The sequence below is a fragment of the Pecten maximus genome, chromosome 16 (genome assembly GCF_902652985.1).
Source record: "Pecten maximus chromosome 16, xPecMax1.1, whole genome shotgun sequence".
NCBI lineage: Eukaryota > Metazoa > Mollusca > Bivalvia > Pectinida > Pectinidae > Pecten > Pecten maximus.
Window position 1 is genome coordinate 29,533,203 of NC_047030.1, and position 15,902 is coordinate 29,549,104.

At 48.5% G+C, this 15,902-nt stretch overlaps 1 protein-coding gene across 1 annotated transcript; it reads left to right on the forward strand.

Annotated features, from left to right (window-relative positions):
* The first annotated feature begins 282 nt into the window (after positions 1-282).
* Positions 283-1,816, forward strand: LOC117314786. Its single transcript, XM_033868890.1, has one exon. The coding sequence runs from the start codon at positions 294-296 to the stop codon at positions 1,452-1,454; it is 1,161 nt and encodes a 386-aa protein (XP_033724781.1). The 5' UTR covers positions 283-293; the 3' UTR covers positions 1,455-1,816.
* The last annotated feature ends 14,086 nt before the right edge of the window (positions 1,817-15,902 follow it).

Consider the following 15,902-nt stretch of genomic DNA (forward strand, 5'->3'; position numbering starts at 1 on the left):
CATTCATATACAAATTCCAATGAAAAATTTTGTGAAATAAATGACATCTCAATACCAGTTAATCGAATTTGCATTCCCTGTTTTACAGAATCGAGCAGCTTAAGAAACTGAAGGAGCAAAACGAAAAATTAGCGGTTCTCGCCATAAGTGACATTCACCGCCAAGGGGAGGTAATGAAGCGCGAGATAGATGAGAATTGTGAACACTTTGTTCTCCAATGTAAGTCTATCAGAACAACGAACCAGACCCTGCTCCAGGAGTCGGAGGACAAACTACAGGAGACCTTGTCCGATATGAAAGCTATAATCTCTAAATCAAAGACGCGAACTCCCTCCGGAACGAAAACGGGATCACAGCAACTTAAAAATAGATTGAAGCTGGAAATCGACCGCCCATTTGACCGACTTCCGGACCTACAGACCCAAACTTTCTGTCCGTCTCAGAGATCCGACACGTCCATACACTCCATAGGATTAATCCAATCCAAGACATGGGTACTGGAAAACTCGGCAAAGGGAGATAATACAAATCATTTCCTTGGGAACATGACATCGATATCGCGCGCAACCGAGATACTAAATGTCAAAATCATGGCCACTTTCCGGTTCTCAGTAGACCGCGAGATCGAGTCCGTTTTCCCTGGGTTTGACGGACGTTCCTGGGTAGTGTGTACCGGAAGTACCGAGGCACGGTTGGTGGACCACGCCGGTGATTTTGATCAGAGACGTTCTATAACTCTAGATAGGTATGTTTACATCAATGACCTCGTCACTACGGCCGACAAGACGAAGACGCTGGTGTGCTGTTCAGACCAGACCATTCGCCAGGTCCACCATGGAAAAGGACACTGTGACGTCATGTTTCGAACACGTCATTACGCCACAAGCTTGTGCGAGTCACGCGATGCTGGCTGTATACTCGTATCACATTATCGCGATGGAATGCTGATTAAGTACAACCAAAATGGCCGGGCACTCCGCACGATTGACCATGACTGTGACGGCAAACGCCTGTTCCATTCGCCGACAAGCGTTAGAGTGAACACGACCAATGGAGACATTGCCGTGATAGAGAGCTCCTGTCCACGTCACGTGGTTGTTATAGACAGGAAACTGCAAGTTCTATGTCGATACGGCGGATATGAGTTTCCGACCTCAGCCGATGGAGAACACAAAGGCGGAAAGTTTGTACCGAGTGATATCTGCTTCGACAAGCATGACAACATCGTGATAGCAGACTCTGGTAACAAGATGCTGGTATTAGCTGACCGTCAAGGAACGAGTACCCGGATAATAACCACGTGCTCGCTGGAGCCTCGCCGGGTAGGTGTGGAACCTATGGGGCACGTTTGGACAGGCTATCAGGACGGAACTGTCAAAATTATCAGATACAAACTACCAAAACGACAAGAAAAGGACACGAGCAAGAGTATTGATACGGAACAGGACACGTGACATACTTAACTAGTTACAATTGGTACAGAGCAGGTCATGTGACCTACTGTGAACCTAGTTGCCATTGATACAGAGCAGATCATGTGACGTACTGTGTAACTAGTTACCATTGGTACATAACATGTCACGTGACGTATGTTGTAACTAGTTACCATTGATACAGAACAGGTCACGTGACATACTGTGTAACTAGTTACCATTGATACAGAACAGGTCACGTGACGTACTGTGGAACTAATTGTCATTGATACAGAACAGGTCACGTGACGTATTGTATAACAAGTTACTATTGTTTTGATACAGAAAAAAGTATATATACGTGGTGTTTTGACATTGCTATTATAAATTCTAACACGATTCGTTTGCAACGCGTGTTTTGATTGGTTGCGGACCGACTTCTAATCTGCGATAGAACCATGACATAGCGTGTTAAGCCACGCCCCGTTTCTAATCAAAACAATATGGCGTCAAGTTCGACTCGTAGCGAAATTCAACACTCTGCACCATTTATGATTGATGACCCGTGATATCGGAATCGAAAGTGAAGAAATCGAATAGAATGAATTAACTTAATAAATTTAACAAAAATCGTTAACTTCATTCTTACCGTCATTTATTGATTGAAACGTTCATTTCGTCCGTGTGTAAGCATCTAAGGTCAAGTAAAATCCGAAATGAAATGGAACAAGTGCACACAACTTCACATAACGGTTGAGCCTGTAGAAACACATCAACCCTGACTTTGTTAAAATGCACATGTCGTTAAGCATGCTGCGTAAATCCAAATATATCTTTAAATCTTCGGAAACAGGACTTTCACAACAATCCAAATACCCCGCTTCGTTAACATACAGACCGAGCTCTCGCCAGTATGGGCGTGGCCAATTGACCGACTTTGATAGCTTCTCTCTGATTGGTCAATCCGCCACAATATGACACGCCACTAGGGGAGGTCACAGAGTACTTAACAGCGTACTTGTAGCGCTGTAAAACAATGTTTCTAAATATGTGCGATAGTAAGTTTACGTGTTAGAATGGGGATAGTACGTTGTTCTTCGTGGCTATACTGGCGATTAGAACATGAAATTTGGTTTAAACTCTCGCCCTATCGACATTGCTATTATAAAGTAAATGGGTATCTTCTGATGATTTGTGATTATTGTTGGCAATAAAGTTATTTTAGGTTTGATTTTTTTGATTTGCCTCTCTTCTGTATCTACGTATTGTGTAAAATGCTGTCAATCAATATCGTCTCTATAACGATAAATATTTTATTCTTAGCATCCAAGATAAAACGTTATTAACGAAAAGCCCAAAAAAATGTAAAACATGCAATCTAAGATCAAACGCTTTCTGACAGTTTTTTTCTCTAAATTTAGATCTAGCTCTTGCCATCTGGTAGCGTTGAAGATAAGGAATTGAATGATTTAATTGATCCTAGAGACATTTTTAGGTTGATTCACTTTATCACTGGAAAGCATCGCGATAATTCAAATGCAAAAGAAAGCCCTGTTTTTTCCCTTTTCTCCGACAAAATCCTGTAGATTGTCGGGTCCATGCTATTCTATAAAACCTTCCGAGATGACCCGGGTAATTGCTGCGGCTTTTTCTGCCTTGTTTCCCGGATGTTAACAACTTTAGAAATACTAATATTGAAATCGCACCAGGTAACCTAGATTCCGGATACGTACTGGTCGTTGGTTGTCGATTATACAGTTTTACCTTAATATAATTGTTTTTCAATTGAACCTCACATCATTTAATAACTATTCCGAACACCACAAATTTTTTGTCCTGGGTACTTGCATGTATTCGGATCAGTGTGATTGGAGTGCCATGCTACGGCGCCCTGGCTTTAACAGCGAGATGGAATTCTAGCGTCCATTCTGTGTAGAACTCATATAACATTATAATAATAAAAAATGAAGATCATGGTTTGGTTTGTTTGTTTTTGTTTTACGTCCTATTAACAGCCAGGGTCATTTAAGGACACGCCAGGTATGGAATTTGGAGGTGGAGGAAAGCCGGAGTACCCGGAGAAAAACCACCGGCCTACGGTCAGTACCTGGCAACTGTCCCACGTAGGCTTCGAACTCGCAACCCAGAGGTGGTGGGCTAGTGATAAAGTGTCGGGACTTAACCACTCGGCCACCGTTTCCCCTGCCCGAATATTATGGGCCACCCCGAGTAAATGTTGAGTTAATGCATTTAACTTAATGAAAGGCACCGTTAAATAGTTTAGTGTTATGGTTGTCGGTGTACAAACAGATATCTGATATCTTTGTCTGCTGTTTATTTTTCTGAGTAAACATTGGTATAACGGCATTGTAAACAGTAACAATGGCCACAGTGATAGCACACATCCATCACATCATTGATTTAAAATCAGTCCAGATTCAGTCAAGGATTCAATATGATTTCGTTCTGTCTGGTGTTTTAACATTATGTCAGACACTGTAATCGAACCCGTTGTTTTTCGTTTGAAGGCGGATATTATAAAAGGTGCATTTTCTTTGATACTTTGTTGAAAGAAACACGTTTGTCTACGTAATGTATGATGTGACGAGGCACCGCTTGTCTGGGATTCCAAATATAATCTAATTAAAGTTATCGTGGTACGAGATCTGTGTAAATCATGTCAATATCATGATTGATCGCGTTTGTATATACTCGTTACCAGGAATGACGTGGGCGGGTTGTTTCCACTATGACGTCATTAGAAATGTACTTTTGTGGCAGATAATTAGCGACACAGTAATATTCACATGAGAGTTGTAAGTAAGAATAGGTAATAACCATACCGACAAGTAACTCAATATCCATGTTTATAACGTATATCATCAATACGTCAATATTTAACTATAGGAAAGTAACACCCGAAGTGTGTGACGTGAAAACTTCTCCACGTCACACCTTTATTGTGAAGTCATTAATCATACGATAACCAATTATACATTTCATACAGATTTAAAGGTAAAACGATGAACCACATATCTACCTTTTGAAACCTTCCTTTCAATATTCGCATATATAACACTTATCTCTTCTACACGAGGAAACAAAAAGTAAGCAACAATGGATGGCGTCACTTCCGGAAGGTAGGGATGTCCCAGTTAAAGTCGTGTGTCTATGGAAAATGGTACATTTGAAGCTTCTAACATTACTAAACGAGAGTCGTAAAATGAAGTAAAATATGATTGTATAAACTTTCGGCTGCGAGATCTAGATCATTTGTCGTCGATTTCGATATGTTGTGTTATGTTTAAGGTCATTGGGTACTTTGACTTTCCCATGGTATAATTCATGGTATGTATCAAGGTTATACATGTATATCAAAACTACAAACTATGTTTATTATACAGAATATTCCATTTCCCATAAGTGTCCCACGAGTACTACAAACGTTGCTCTGTCCGCAACAGAATGCAAAGTCCTGAACGAAACGACGCGGTGAGTACCATAGCAACATTCATGACCTGCAATGTACTTCAGTTACATGTACAGTGCTACTGAAAATCATGGTTTGTAGAAATCGTTAGCTGTCATACAGTAAAGTTAATTAAATCTCAGAGGAATCAAATATTGTCAGAGTACTCAACTTTAATGGAGATTTAATGAGGTCTCTATATCGGAGTAGACCAATCAACATGACAGTCGGAGGACCATTGTTTCGGAAAGTTAACGGAAACAAAAATGACAGCGGAGTGTCGTAATTCAATGATTAAAGTACATGTCGGAAAATCTGTAATTGTATTCAAAACAATGGCATTCAAAAAGATCTAGGAAAATGGGTTTTAAATGAACTTTCACGTACAGTTATAAATGTATCGAATAAATATTCATATTCAAATAAAATTAACTGTATAATTTGATTCAGAGAGGTATATCAAAGATAGATAATTGAATTTATGGGGAAAATGTAACATATGTATTGAAATCGATTTAGAAAACTCCATTGGAAGATATGCACATGTGATATTGTTGTAGGTCCCGATTAAAATGAATTCGATTGGTATGAGCCAAAGGACAACTCTAATTTCATAAACAAGTCTTAACTTTAAGAAACTCAAATAAGGAAAGGAAATATCTCATTTCAGAAATGTTGATAAAAACAGGACCGAGAATCCGAATCATTCCTTGCCTGGGCGGACAATCAACATTCAGGCCAAAAGAAAGTTATTGCTTTAGTTCGGCGTTTAGAAAAAAAAAAGAAAATTAGAAAACAAAGATCTAGTATGTTGTCTGCCAATTACCCCACAACACGTTTGGACGGATAGATGTGCGTTACCTAAAATCATAAAGACAAGTTGTCTACCAATGATATGATGCTAATTTCAGAAACGCAAATTGCAAATAGATATTTGGCACAAAACAATTACCACTGGTAGTTTCAGTTTATCCTGACCAATAACAATTCTTGCCGACCAATTCCATAATTGTGTTTCCTGGCGTGTTCTTATCTAAAAGTAGGGAGCTATTTTTCAAAATTAAATAAATAAGAGTTACAAAACATCATGACCTTTATGGCAGAGCCTCAGTTGCCATAAGAATATGTCGATATTCGCCACATTTGGACATCCATCTCACCCAAAAACGTAATTAAGAAAGCATGGCGTGGTTAGCTAATTGGTTTTAGAGCTATTAGTAAAAGAGTCTTTGATCATTACAAATCTCTACACCCTACGAAATCTATTCCACCGTCAGTTCGACTGTTCGTAATCCCTGCGTGTACATGGGAGTACATGTGAGTGTTCAGCTAGAATGTATATGTTCCTGCCTTTGAAAAAATATTGGCAACTGCGCAACATATGAAAGATTTAGCGTCAATAATATAATCCGAACGTTAAATTTAAATTCATTCAATAAAATCAGGTGTGGAAAATCGGTTTCTGGTGGTGGTCGGACGTTTAGTAAGAACTTTTAATTTTCTAAAGGGGTAGCTCACTCGATCTCGCGAGAATATGACAAAGGAGAATTTCTACTCCGAGTTACTCCTAATAACGAGATAACGTAACTTGTAATAACGAGGTTGTTGTTCATGTGACACTAATAGACTTTCATTCATCTCCAGGTGGTACACAATGGCGATGTCGATTTCTGTTTGACGTACATGTGTAGTTGATGTGACGTATACGTAGGGACCACATACATGAAGTTCGTGTGACGTAACTACAGTTCTTCAACTGCTCAGTTTTGAATCAATCATTGTTGTTATTTTTCAATTGATTTGACTTTTAAATGCATTTACTTTGCATGAATATTTTTTTTTTTACCTTCTGATTGATTAAAATTGTTGTTTTGGTTTGGTTTTTCACATAGAACTCATAATCTTCAGTTTGGTTGAGTATTTTATACATCATCCGTTCGAGGAATGGACGGGTCTGTGGTCAAGGGATACTCCTGGTAGTGATATCGAACGCGCCTGTTTTGACATGGTTAACACGCATTCGGAACCCCTCGTCATTTTCTTTGAAACTAGAACACTCGCAGACGGAGGCGAGGTGTTCCGATTGGTTTAACACGGAAATGGGTAACACATTGTAATGAAGATTGGTCAAATAAGAGGTTATCCCAAACAGGCCAACTAGTAACAGTTACCCAAGTCCATTAAAATATTAATATACATACGTAGTCTACATCTGAACGGCAGGCCTGATATATGGACTTGTAACTTTGCTGACTGGGGAGAGGTGTGACATTTTTCAATATTTCACAAGACACACCTTTAGCTACTTGGCCAGCTGGTACAGTATGATGAAATAGAACAATGTACCTTTTATACTTCTTTAATTCTTAAGTTTGTGATTTAGTCATAGTAATATACAGTGTAGTTATTGAATAGGGAAAAACAAAAACAAAAAACAAGCAAACCAGCATAAAACAAACAAAAACAAAACAAACAAGCTTTTCATTATTGAACTCCAAAATAATTTTTCATGTTGATCAATTTCTAAACAAAATTTTGACATCATTTTGTGACAACAAACGATATATGTTAGAATTTCGGCGATATTACAGCCGATTAACTTCACCAAACTTGGCAATGCCATATCCTGCTTCAATCACGAAAATAACTTTATGTTACTTTTGCCTTCAGCTTGTAGTTATATATGACTTAGTTTACACAGCAGGAAATCCAACAGGGCTTTTATATACTACCGGACAACAGAAGTTATCAATTTTCTATTAAATACAGCATCAATAGCGCAAATACTTCAAAGTTCTAACAATTTTGGCATATGTAACTTTAATATAATATTTTTAAAAAAGATCAATAATATCTTCCTGGTGTAACAAGGTGTATATCTGCACTCGATGCAGAGTCAGCATGTCCATTACATATGTGTTGTCTTATGAACTCGTGCTCGATCGAGAGATTGCGAATGCGCGAATATTCAACCCCGGGTGACGTGTACGTACACGTGTACGTATGCGCACCCGGGACCTTCCAGCCTCATTTTGGCCTGCGCTGCCGTCAGAGCAGGACGGACCTTCCTAGGTCTCTGGTAAGTGGCCATCGAATTAAATAGTGATAACATACAATTTTATAATAAATATCGTATTTGTACATTCAGTCATTTCCACAATGCGATATCTATATTACGTAATAGTCTAAAGTGAAATTAGGTTTAACAAGAACTATTTACACTAAGTTTTGAATACATGACCTAGTTTCACATTTTTGTGTTTCATTTCAGGTTTATCCCCGAGGAAAACAATACTAGGTGGCGTTGCATCAATACTGCACTAGGAAATGGCGATCATTCTCATTAAAAAGATGTCAATGTTTATTTCTTTCTGTCGAGATGCTTGTTAGGATTTTTACTCTTGACTTGCTGGAGGGGGGTCATTAAAACATATTGGTGATGTTGGATGGCAAGGCAGTGTGGTGCACGTCCCTGGTCAAGGTCACGCCAGGATTCAATGTCAAATGCATTTCCGGGAAATTATGTCACTGACGGTGGAGCATCATGGTACATGTTACAACACACTTGCCTTTCACCTAGACGGCCTAGGTTCGATTCACCGATCGGGCGTGGGCGTGGGTCATCTGTCCGACCACGTGGGTTTTCCCCGGTAACTAGTACTCCAGTTTCCTCCCACTGAGAGCCCTCACGACCTTCTACCCGGGCCACGTGGGTTTTCCCCGGTAACTAGTACTCCAGTTTCCTCCCACTGAGAGCCCTCACGACCTTCTACCCGGGCCACGTGGGTTTTCCCCGGTAACCAGTACTCCAGTTTCCTCCCACTGAGAGCCCTCACGACCTTCTACCCGGGCCACGTGGGTTTTTCCCGGTAACCAGTACTCCAGTTTCCTCCCACTGAGAGCCCTCACGACCTTCTACCCGGACCTCGTGGGTTTTCCCCGGTAACTAGTACTCCAGTTTCCTCCCACTGAGAGCCCTCACGACCTTCTACCCGGGCCACGTGGGTTTTCCCCGGTAACTAGTACTCCAGTTTCCTCCCACTGAGAGCCCTCACGACCTTCTACCCGGGCCACGTGGGTTTTCCCCGGTAACCAGTACTCCAGTTTCCTCCCACTGAGAGCCCTCACGACCTTCTACCCGGGCCACGTGGGTTTTCCCCGGTAACCAGTACTCCAGTTTCCTCCCACTGAGAGCCCTCACGACCTTATACCCGGGCCACGTGGGTTTTCCCCGGTAACCAGTACTCCAGTTTCCTCCCACTGAGAGCCCTCACGACCTTCTACCCGGGCCACGTGGGTTTTCCCCGGTAACTAGTACTCCAGTTTCCTCCCACTGAGAGCCCTCACGACCTTCTACCCGGGCCACGTGGGTTTTCCCCGGTAACCAGTACTCCAGTTTCCTCCCACTGAGAGCCCTCACGGCCTTCTACCCGGGCCACGTGGGTTTTCCACGGTAACTAGTACTCCAGTTTCCTCCCACTGAGAGCCCTCACGACCTTCTACCCGGGCCACGTGGGTTTTCCCCGGTAACTAGTACTCCAGTTTCCTCCCACTGAGAGCCCTCACGACCTTCTACCCGGGCCACGTGGGTTTTCCCCGGTAACCAGTACTCCAGTTTCCTCCCACTGAGAGCCCTCACGACCTTATACCCGGGCCACGTGGGTTTTCCCCGGTAACCAGTACTCCAGTTTCCTCCCACTGAGAGCCCTCACGACCTTCTACCCGGGCCACGTGGGTTTTCCCCGGTAACTAGTACTCCAGTTTCCTCCCACTGAGAGCCCTCACGGCCTTCTACCCGGGCCACGTGGGTTTTCCCCGGTAACCAGTACTCCAGTTTCCACCCACTGAGAGCCCTCACGACCTTCTACCCGGGCCACGTGGGTTTTCCCCGGTAACTAGTACTCCAGTTTCCTCCCACTGAGAGCCCTCACGACCTTCTACCCGGGCCACGTGGGTTTTCCCCGGTAGCCAGTACTCCAGTTTCCTCCCACTGAGAGCCCTCGCGACCTTCTACCCGGGCCACGTGGGTTTTCCCCGGTAACCAGTACTCCAGTTTCCTCTCACTGAGAGCCCTCACGACCTTCTACCCGGGCCACGTGGGTTTTCCCCGGTAACCAGTACTCCAGTTTCCTCTCACTGAGAGCCCTCACGACCTTCTACCCGGGCCACGTGGGTTTTCCCCGGTAACTAGTACTCCAGTTTCCTCCCACTGAGAGCCCTCACGACCTTCTCCCCGGGCCACGTGGGTTTTCCCCGGTAACAAGTACTCCAGTTTCCTCCCACTGAGAGCCCCTCACGACCTTCTACCCGGGCCACGTGGGTTTTCCCCGGTAACCAGTACTCCAGTTTCCTCCCACTGAGAGCCCTCACGACCTTCTACCCGGGCCACGTGGGTTTTCCCCGGTAACCAGTACTCCAGTTTCCTCCCACTGAGAGCCCTCACGGCCTTCTACCCGGGCCACGTGGGTTTTCCACGGTAACTAGTACTCCAGTTTCCTCCCACTGAGAGCCCTCACGACCTTCTACCCGGGCCACGTGGGTTTTCCCCGGTAACTAGTACTCCAGTTTCCTCCCACTGAGAGCCCTCACGACCTTCTACCCGGGCCACGTGGGTTTCCCCCGGTAACTAGTACTCCAGTTTCCTCCCACTGAGAGCCCTCACGACCTTCTACCCGGGCCACGTGGGTTTTCCCCGGTAACTAGTACTCCAGTTTCCTCCCACTGAGAACCCTCACGACCTTCTACCCGGGCCACGTGGGTTTTCCCCGGTAACCAGTACTCCAGTTTCCTCCCACTGAGATCCCTCACGACCTTCTACCCGGGCCACGTGGGTTTTCCCCGGTAACTAGTACTCCAGTTTCCTCCCACTGAGAGCCCTCACGACCTTCTACCCGGGCCACGTGAGTTTTCCCCGGTAACCAGTACTCCAGTTTCCTCCCACTGAGAGCCCTCACGACCTTCTCCCCGGGCCACGTGGGTTTTCCCCGGTAACAAGTACTCCAGTTTCCTCCCACTGAGAGCCCTCACGACCTTCTACCCGGGCCACGTGGGTTTTCCCCGGTAACTAGTACTCCAGTTTCCTCCCACTGAGAGCCCTCACGACCTTCTACCCGGGCCACGTGGGTTTTCCCCGGTAACCAGTACTCCAGTTTCCTCCCACTGAGAGCCCTCACGACCTTCTACCCGGGCCACGTGGGTTTCCCCCGGTAACTAGTACTCCAGTTTCCTCCCACTGAGAGCCCTCACGACCTTCTACCCGGGCCACGTGGGTTTTCCCCGGTAACTAGTACTCCAGTTTCCTCCCACTGAGAACCCTCACGACCTTCTACCCGGGCCACGTGGGTTTTCCCCGGTAACCAGTACTCCAGTTTCCTCCCACTGAGATCCCTCACGACCTTCTACCCGGGCCACGTGGGTTTTCCCCGGTAACTAGTACTCCAGTTTCCTCCCACTGAGAGCCCTCACGACCTTCTACCCGGGCCACGTGAGTTTTCCCCGGTAACCAGTACTCCAGTTTCCTCCCACTGAGAGCCCTCACGGCCTTCTACCCGGGCCACGTGGGTTTTCCCCGGTAACTAGTACTCCAGTTTCCTCTCACTGAGAGCCCTCACGACCTTCTACCCGGGCCACGTGGGTTTTCCCCGGTAACCAGTACTCCAGTTTCCTCCCACTGAGAGCCCTCACGACCTTCTACCCGGGCCACGTGGGTTTTCCCCGGTAACCAGTACTCCAGTTTCCTCCCACTGAGAGCCCTCACGACCTTCTACCCGGGCCACGTGGGTTTTCCCCGGTAACTAGTACTCCAGTTTCCTCCCACTGAGAGCCCTCACGACCTTCTACCCGGGCCACGTGGGTTTTCCCCGGTAACCAGTACTCCAGTTTCCTCCCACTGAGAGCCCTCACGACCTTCTACCCGGGCCACGTGGGTTTTCCCCGGTAACCAGTACTCCAGTTTCCTCCCACTGAGAGCCCTCACGACCTTATACCCGGGCCACGTGGGTTTTCCCCGGTAACCAGTACTCCAGTTTCCTCCCACTGAGAGCCCTCACGACCTTCTACCCGGGCCACGTGGGTTTTCCCCGGTAACTAGTACTCCAGTTTCCTCCCACTGAGAGCCCTCACGACCTTCTACCCGGGCCACGTGGGTTTTCCCCGGTAACCAGTACTCCAGTTTCCTCCCACTGAGAGCCCTCACGGCCTTCTACCCGGGCCACGTGGGTTTTCCACGGTAACTAGTACTCCAGTTTCCTCCCACTGAGAGCCCTCACGACCTTCTACCCGGGCCACGTGGGTTTTCCCCGGTAACTAGTACTCCAGTTTCCTCCCACTGAGAGCCCTCACGACCTTCTACCCGGGCCACGTGGGTTTTCCCCGGTAACCAGTACTCCAGTTTCCTCCCACTGAGAGCCCTCACGACCTTATACCCGGGCCACGTGGGTTTTCCCCGGTAACCAGTACTCCAGTTTCCTCCCACTGAGAGCCCTCACGACCTTCTACCCGGGCCACGTGGGTTTTCCCCGGTAACTAGTACTCCAGTTTCCTCCCACTGAGAGCCCTCACGGCCTTCTACCCGGGCCACGTGGGTTTTCCCCGGTAACCAGTACTCCAGTTTCCACCCACTGAGAGCCCTCACGACCTTCTACCCGGGCCACGTGGGTTTTCCCCGGTAACTAGTACTCCAGTTTCCTCCCACTGAGAGCCCTCACGACCTTCTACCCGGGCCACGTGGGTTTTCCCCGGTAGCCAGTACTCCAGTTTCCTCCCACTGAGAGCCCTCGCGACCTTCTACCCGGGCCACGTGGGTTTTCCCCGGTAACCAGTACTCCAGTTTCCTCTCACTGAGAGCCCTCACGACCTTCTACCCGGGCCACGTGGGTTTTCCCCGGTAACCAGTACTCCAGTTTCCTCTCACTGAGAGCCCTCACGACCTTCTACCCGGGCCACGTGGGTTTTCCCCGGTAACTAGTACTCCAGTTTCCTCCCACTGAGAGCCCTCACGACCTTCTCCCCGGGCCACGTGGGTTTTCCCCGGTAACAAGTACTCCAGTTTCCTCCCACTGAGAGCCCTCACGACCTTCTACCCGGGCCACGTGGGTTTTCCCCGGTAACCAGTACTCCAGTTTCCTCCCACTGAGAGCCCTCACGACCTTCTACCCGGGCCACGTGGGTTTTCCCCGGTAACCAGTACTCCAGTTTCCTCCCACTGAGAGCCCTCACGGCCTTCTACCCGGGCCACGTGGGTTTTCCACGGTAACTAGTACTCCAGTTTCCTCCCACTGAGAGCCCTCACGACCTTCTACCCGGGCCACGTGGGTTTTCCCCGGTAACTAGTACTCCAGTTTCCTCCCACTGAGAGCCCTCACGACCTTCTACCCGGGCCACGTGGGTTTCCCCCGGTAACTAGTACTCCAGTTTCCTCCCACTGAGAGCCCTCACGACCTTCTACCCGGGCCACGTGGGTTTTCCCCGGTAACTAGTACTCCAGTTTCCTCCCACTGAGAACCCTCACGACCTTCTACCCGGGCCACGTGGGTTTTCCCCGGTAACCAGTACTCCAGTTTCCTCCCACTGAGATCCCTCACGACCTTCTACCCGGGCCACGTGGGTTTTCCCCGGTAACTAGTACTCCAGTTTCCTCCCACTGAGAGCCCTCACGACCTTCTACCCGGGCCACGTGGGTTTTCCCCGGTAACCAGTACTCCAGTTTCCTCCCACTGAGAGCCCTCACGACCTTCTCCCCGGGCCACGTGGGTTTTCCCCGGTAACAAGTACTCCAGTTTCCTCCCACTGAGAGCCCTCACGACCTTCTACCCGGGCCACGTGGGTTTTCCCCGGTAACTAGTACTCCAGTTTCCTCCCACTGAGAGCCCTCACGACCTTCTACCCGGGCCACGTGGGTTTTCCCCGGTAACCAGTACTCCAGTTTCCTCCCACTGAGAGCCCTCACGACCTTCTACCCGGGCCACGTGGGTTTCCCCCGGTAACTAGTACTCCAGTTTCCTCCCACTGAGAGCCCTCACGACCTTCTACCCGGGCCACGTGGGTTTTCCCCGGTAACTAGTACTCCAGTTTCCTCCCACTGAGAACCCTCACGACCTTCTACCCGGGCCACGTGGGTTTTCCCCGGTAACCAGTACTCCAGTTTCCTCCCACTGAGATCCCTCACGACCTTCTACCCGGGCCACGTGGGTTTTCCCCGGTAACTAGTACTCCAGTTTCCTCCCACTGAGAGCCCTCACGACCTTCTACCCGGGCCACGTGAGTTTTCCCCGGTAACCAGTACTCCAGTTTCCTCCCACTGAGAGCCCTCACGGCCTTCTACCCGGGCCACGTGGGTTTTCCCCGGTAACTAGTACTCCAGTTTCCTCTCACTGAGAGCCCTCACGACCTTCTACCCGGGCCACGTGGGTTTTCCCCGGTAACCAGTACTCCAGTTTCCTCCCACTGAGAGCCCTCACGACCTTCTACCCGGGCCACGTGGGTTTTCCCCGGTAACCAGTACTCCAGTTTCTTCTCACTGAGAGCCCTCACGACCTTCTACCCGGGCCACGTGGGTTTTCCCCGGTAACAAGTACTCCAGTTTCCTCCCACTGAGAGCCCTCATGACCTTCTACCCGGGCCACGTGGGTTTTCCCCGGTAACCAGTACTCCAGTTTCCTCCCACTGAGAGCCCTTGCGACCTTCTACCCGGGCCACGTGGGTTTTACCCGGTAACCAGTACTCCAGTTTCCTCCCATTGAGAGCCCTCACGGCCTTCTACCCGGGCCACGTGGGTTTTCCCCGGTAACTAGTACTCCAGTTTCCTCCCACTGAGAGCCCTCACGACCTTCTACCCGGGCCACGTGGGTTTTTCCCGGTAACCAGTACTCCAGTTTCCTCCCACTGAGAGCCCTCACGACCTTCTACCCGGGCCACGTGGGTTTTCCCCGGTAACTAGTACTCCAGTTTCTCCCACTGAGAGCCCTCACGGCCTTCTACCCGGGCCACGTGGGTTTTCCCGGTAACTAGTACTCCAGTTTCCTCCCACTGAGAGCCCCTCCCGACCTTCTACCCGGGCCACGTGGGTTTTCCCCGGTAACTAGTACTCCAGTTTCCTCCCACTGAGAGCCCTCACGACCTTCTACCCGGGCCACGTGGGTTTTCCCCGGTAACCAGTACTCCAGTTTCCTCCCACTGAGAGCCCTCACGACCTTCTACCCGGGCCACGTGGGTTTTCCCCGGTAACTAGTACTCCAGTTTCCTCCCACTGAGAGCCCTCACGACCTTTTACCCGGGCCACGTGGGTTTTCCCCGGTAACCAGTACTCCAGTTTCCTCCCACTGAGAGCCCTCACGACCTTCTACCCGGGCCACGTGGGTTTTCCCCGGTAACCAGTACTCCAGTTTCTTCTCACTGAGAGCCCTCACGACCTTCTACCCGGGCCACGTGGGTTTTCCCCGGTAACCAGTACTCCAGTTTCCTCCCACTGAGAGCCCTCATGACCTTCTACCCGGGCCACGTGGGTTTTCCCCGGTAACCAGTACTCCAGTTTCCTCCCACTGAGAGCCCTTGCGACCTTCTACCCGGGCCACGTGGGTTTTCCCCGGTAACCAGTACTCCAGTTTCCTCCCACTGAGAGCCCTCACGACCTTCTACCCGGGCCACGTGGGTTTTCCCCGGTAACTAGTACTCCAGTTTCCTCCCACTGAGAGCCCTCACGACCTTCTACCCGGGCCACGTGGGTTTTCCCGGTAACTAGTACTCCAGTTTCCTCCCACTGAGAGCCCTCCCGACCTTCTACCCGGGCCACGTGGGTTTTCCCCGGTAACTAGTACTGCAGTTTCCTCCTACTGAGAGCCCTCACGACCTTCTACCCGGGCCACGTGGGTTTTCCCCGGTAACCAGTACTCCAGTTTCCTCCCACTGAGAGCCCTCACGACCTTCTACCCGGGCCACGTGGGTTTTCCCCGGTAACTAGTACTCCAGTTTCCTCCCACTGAGAGCCCTCACGACCTTTTACCCGGGCCACGTGGGTTTTCCCC

What these genes read in the sequence shown, in the direction of transcription:
- LOC117314786 (XM_033868890.1), top strand. Translation starts at nt 294, where the DNA reads ATGAAAGCTATAATCTCTAAATCAAAGACGCGAACTCCCTCCGGAACG.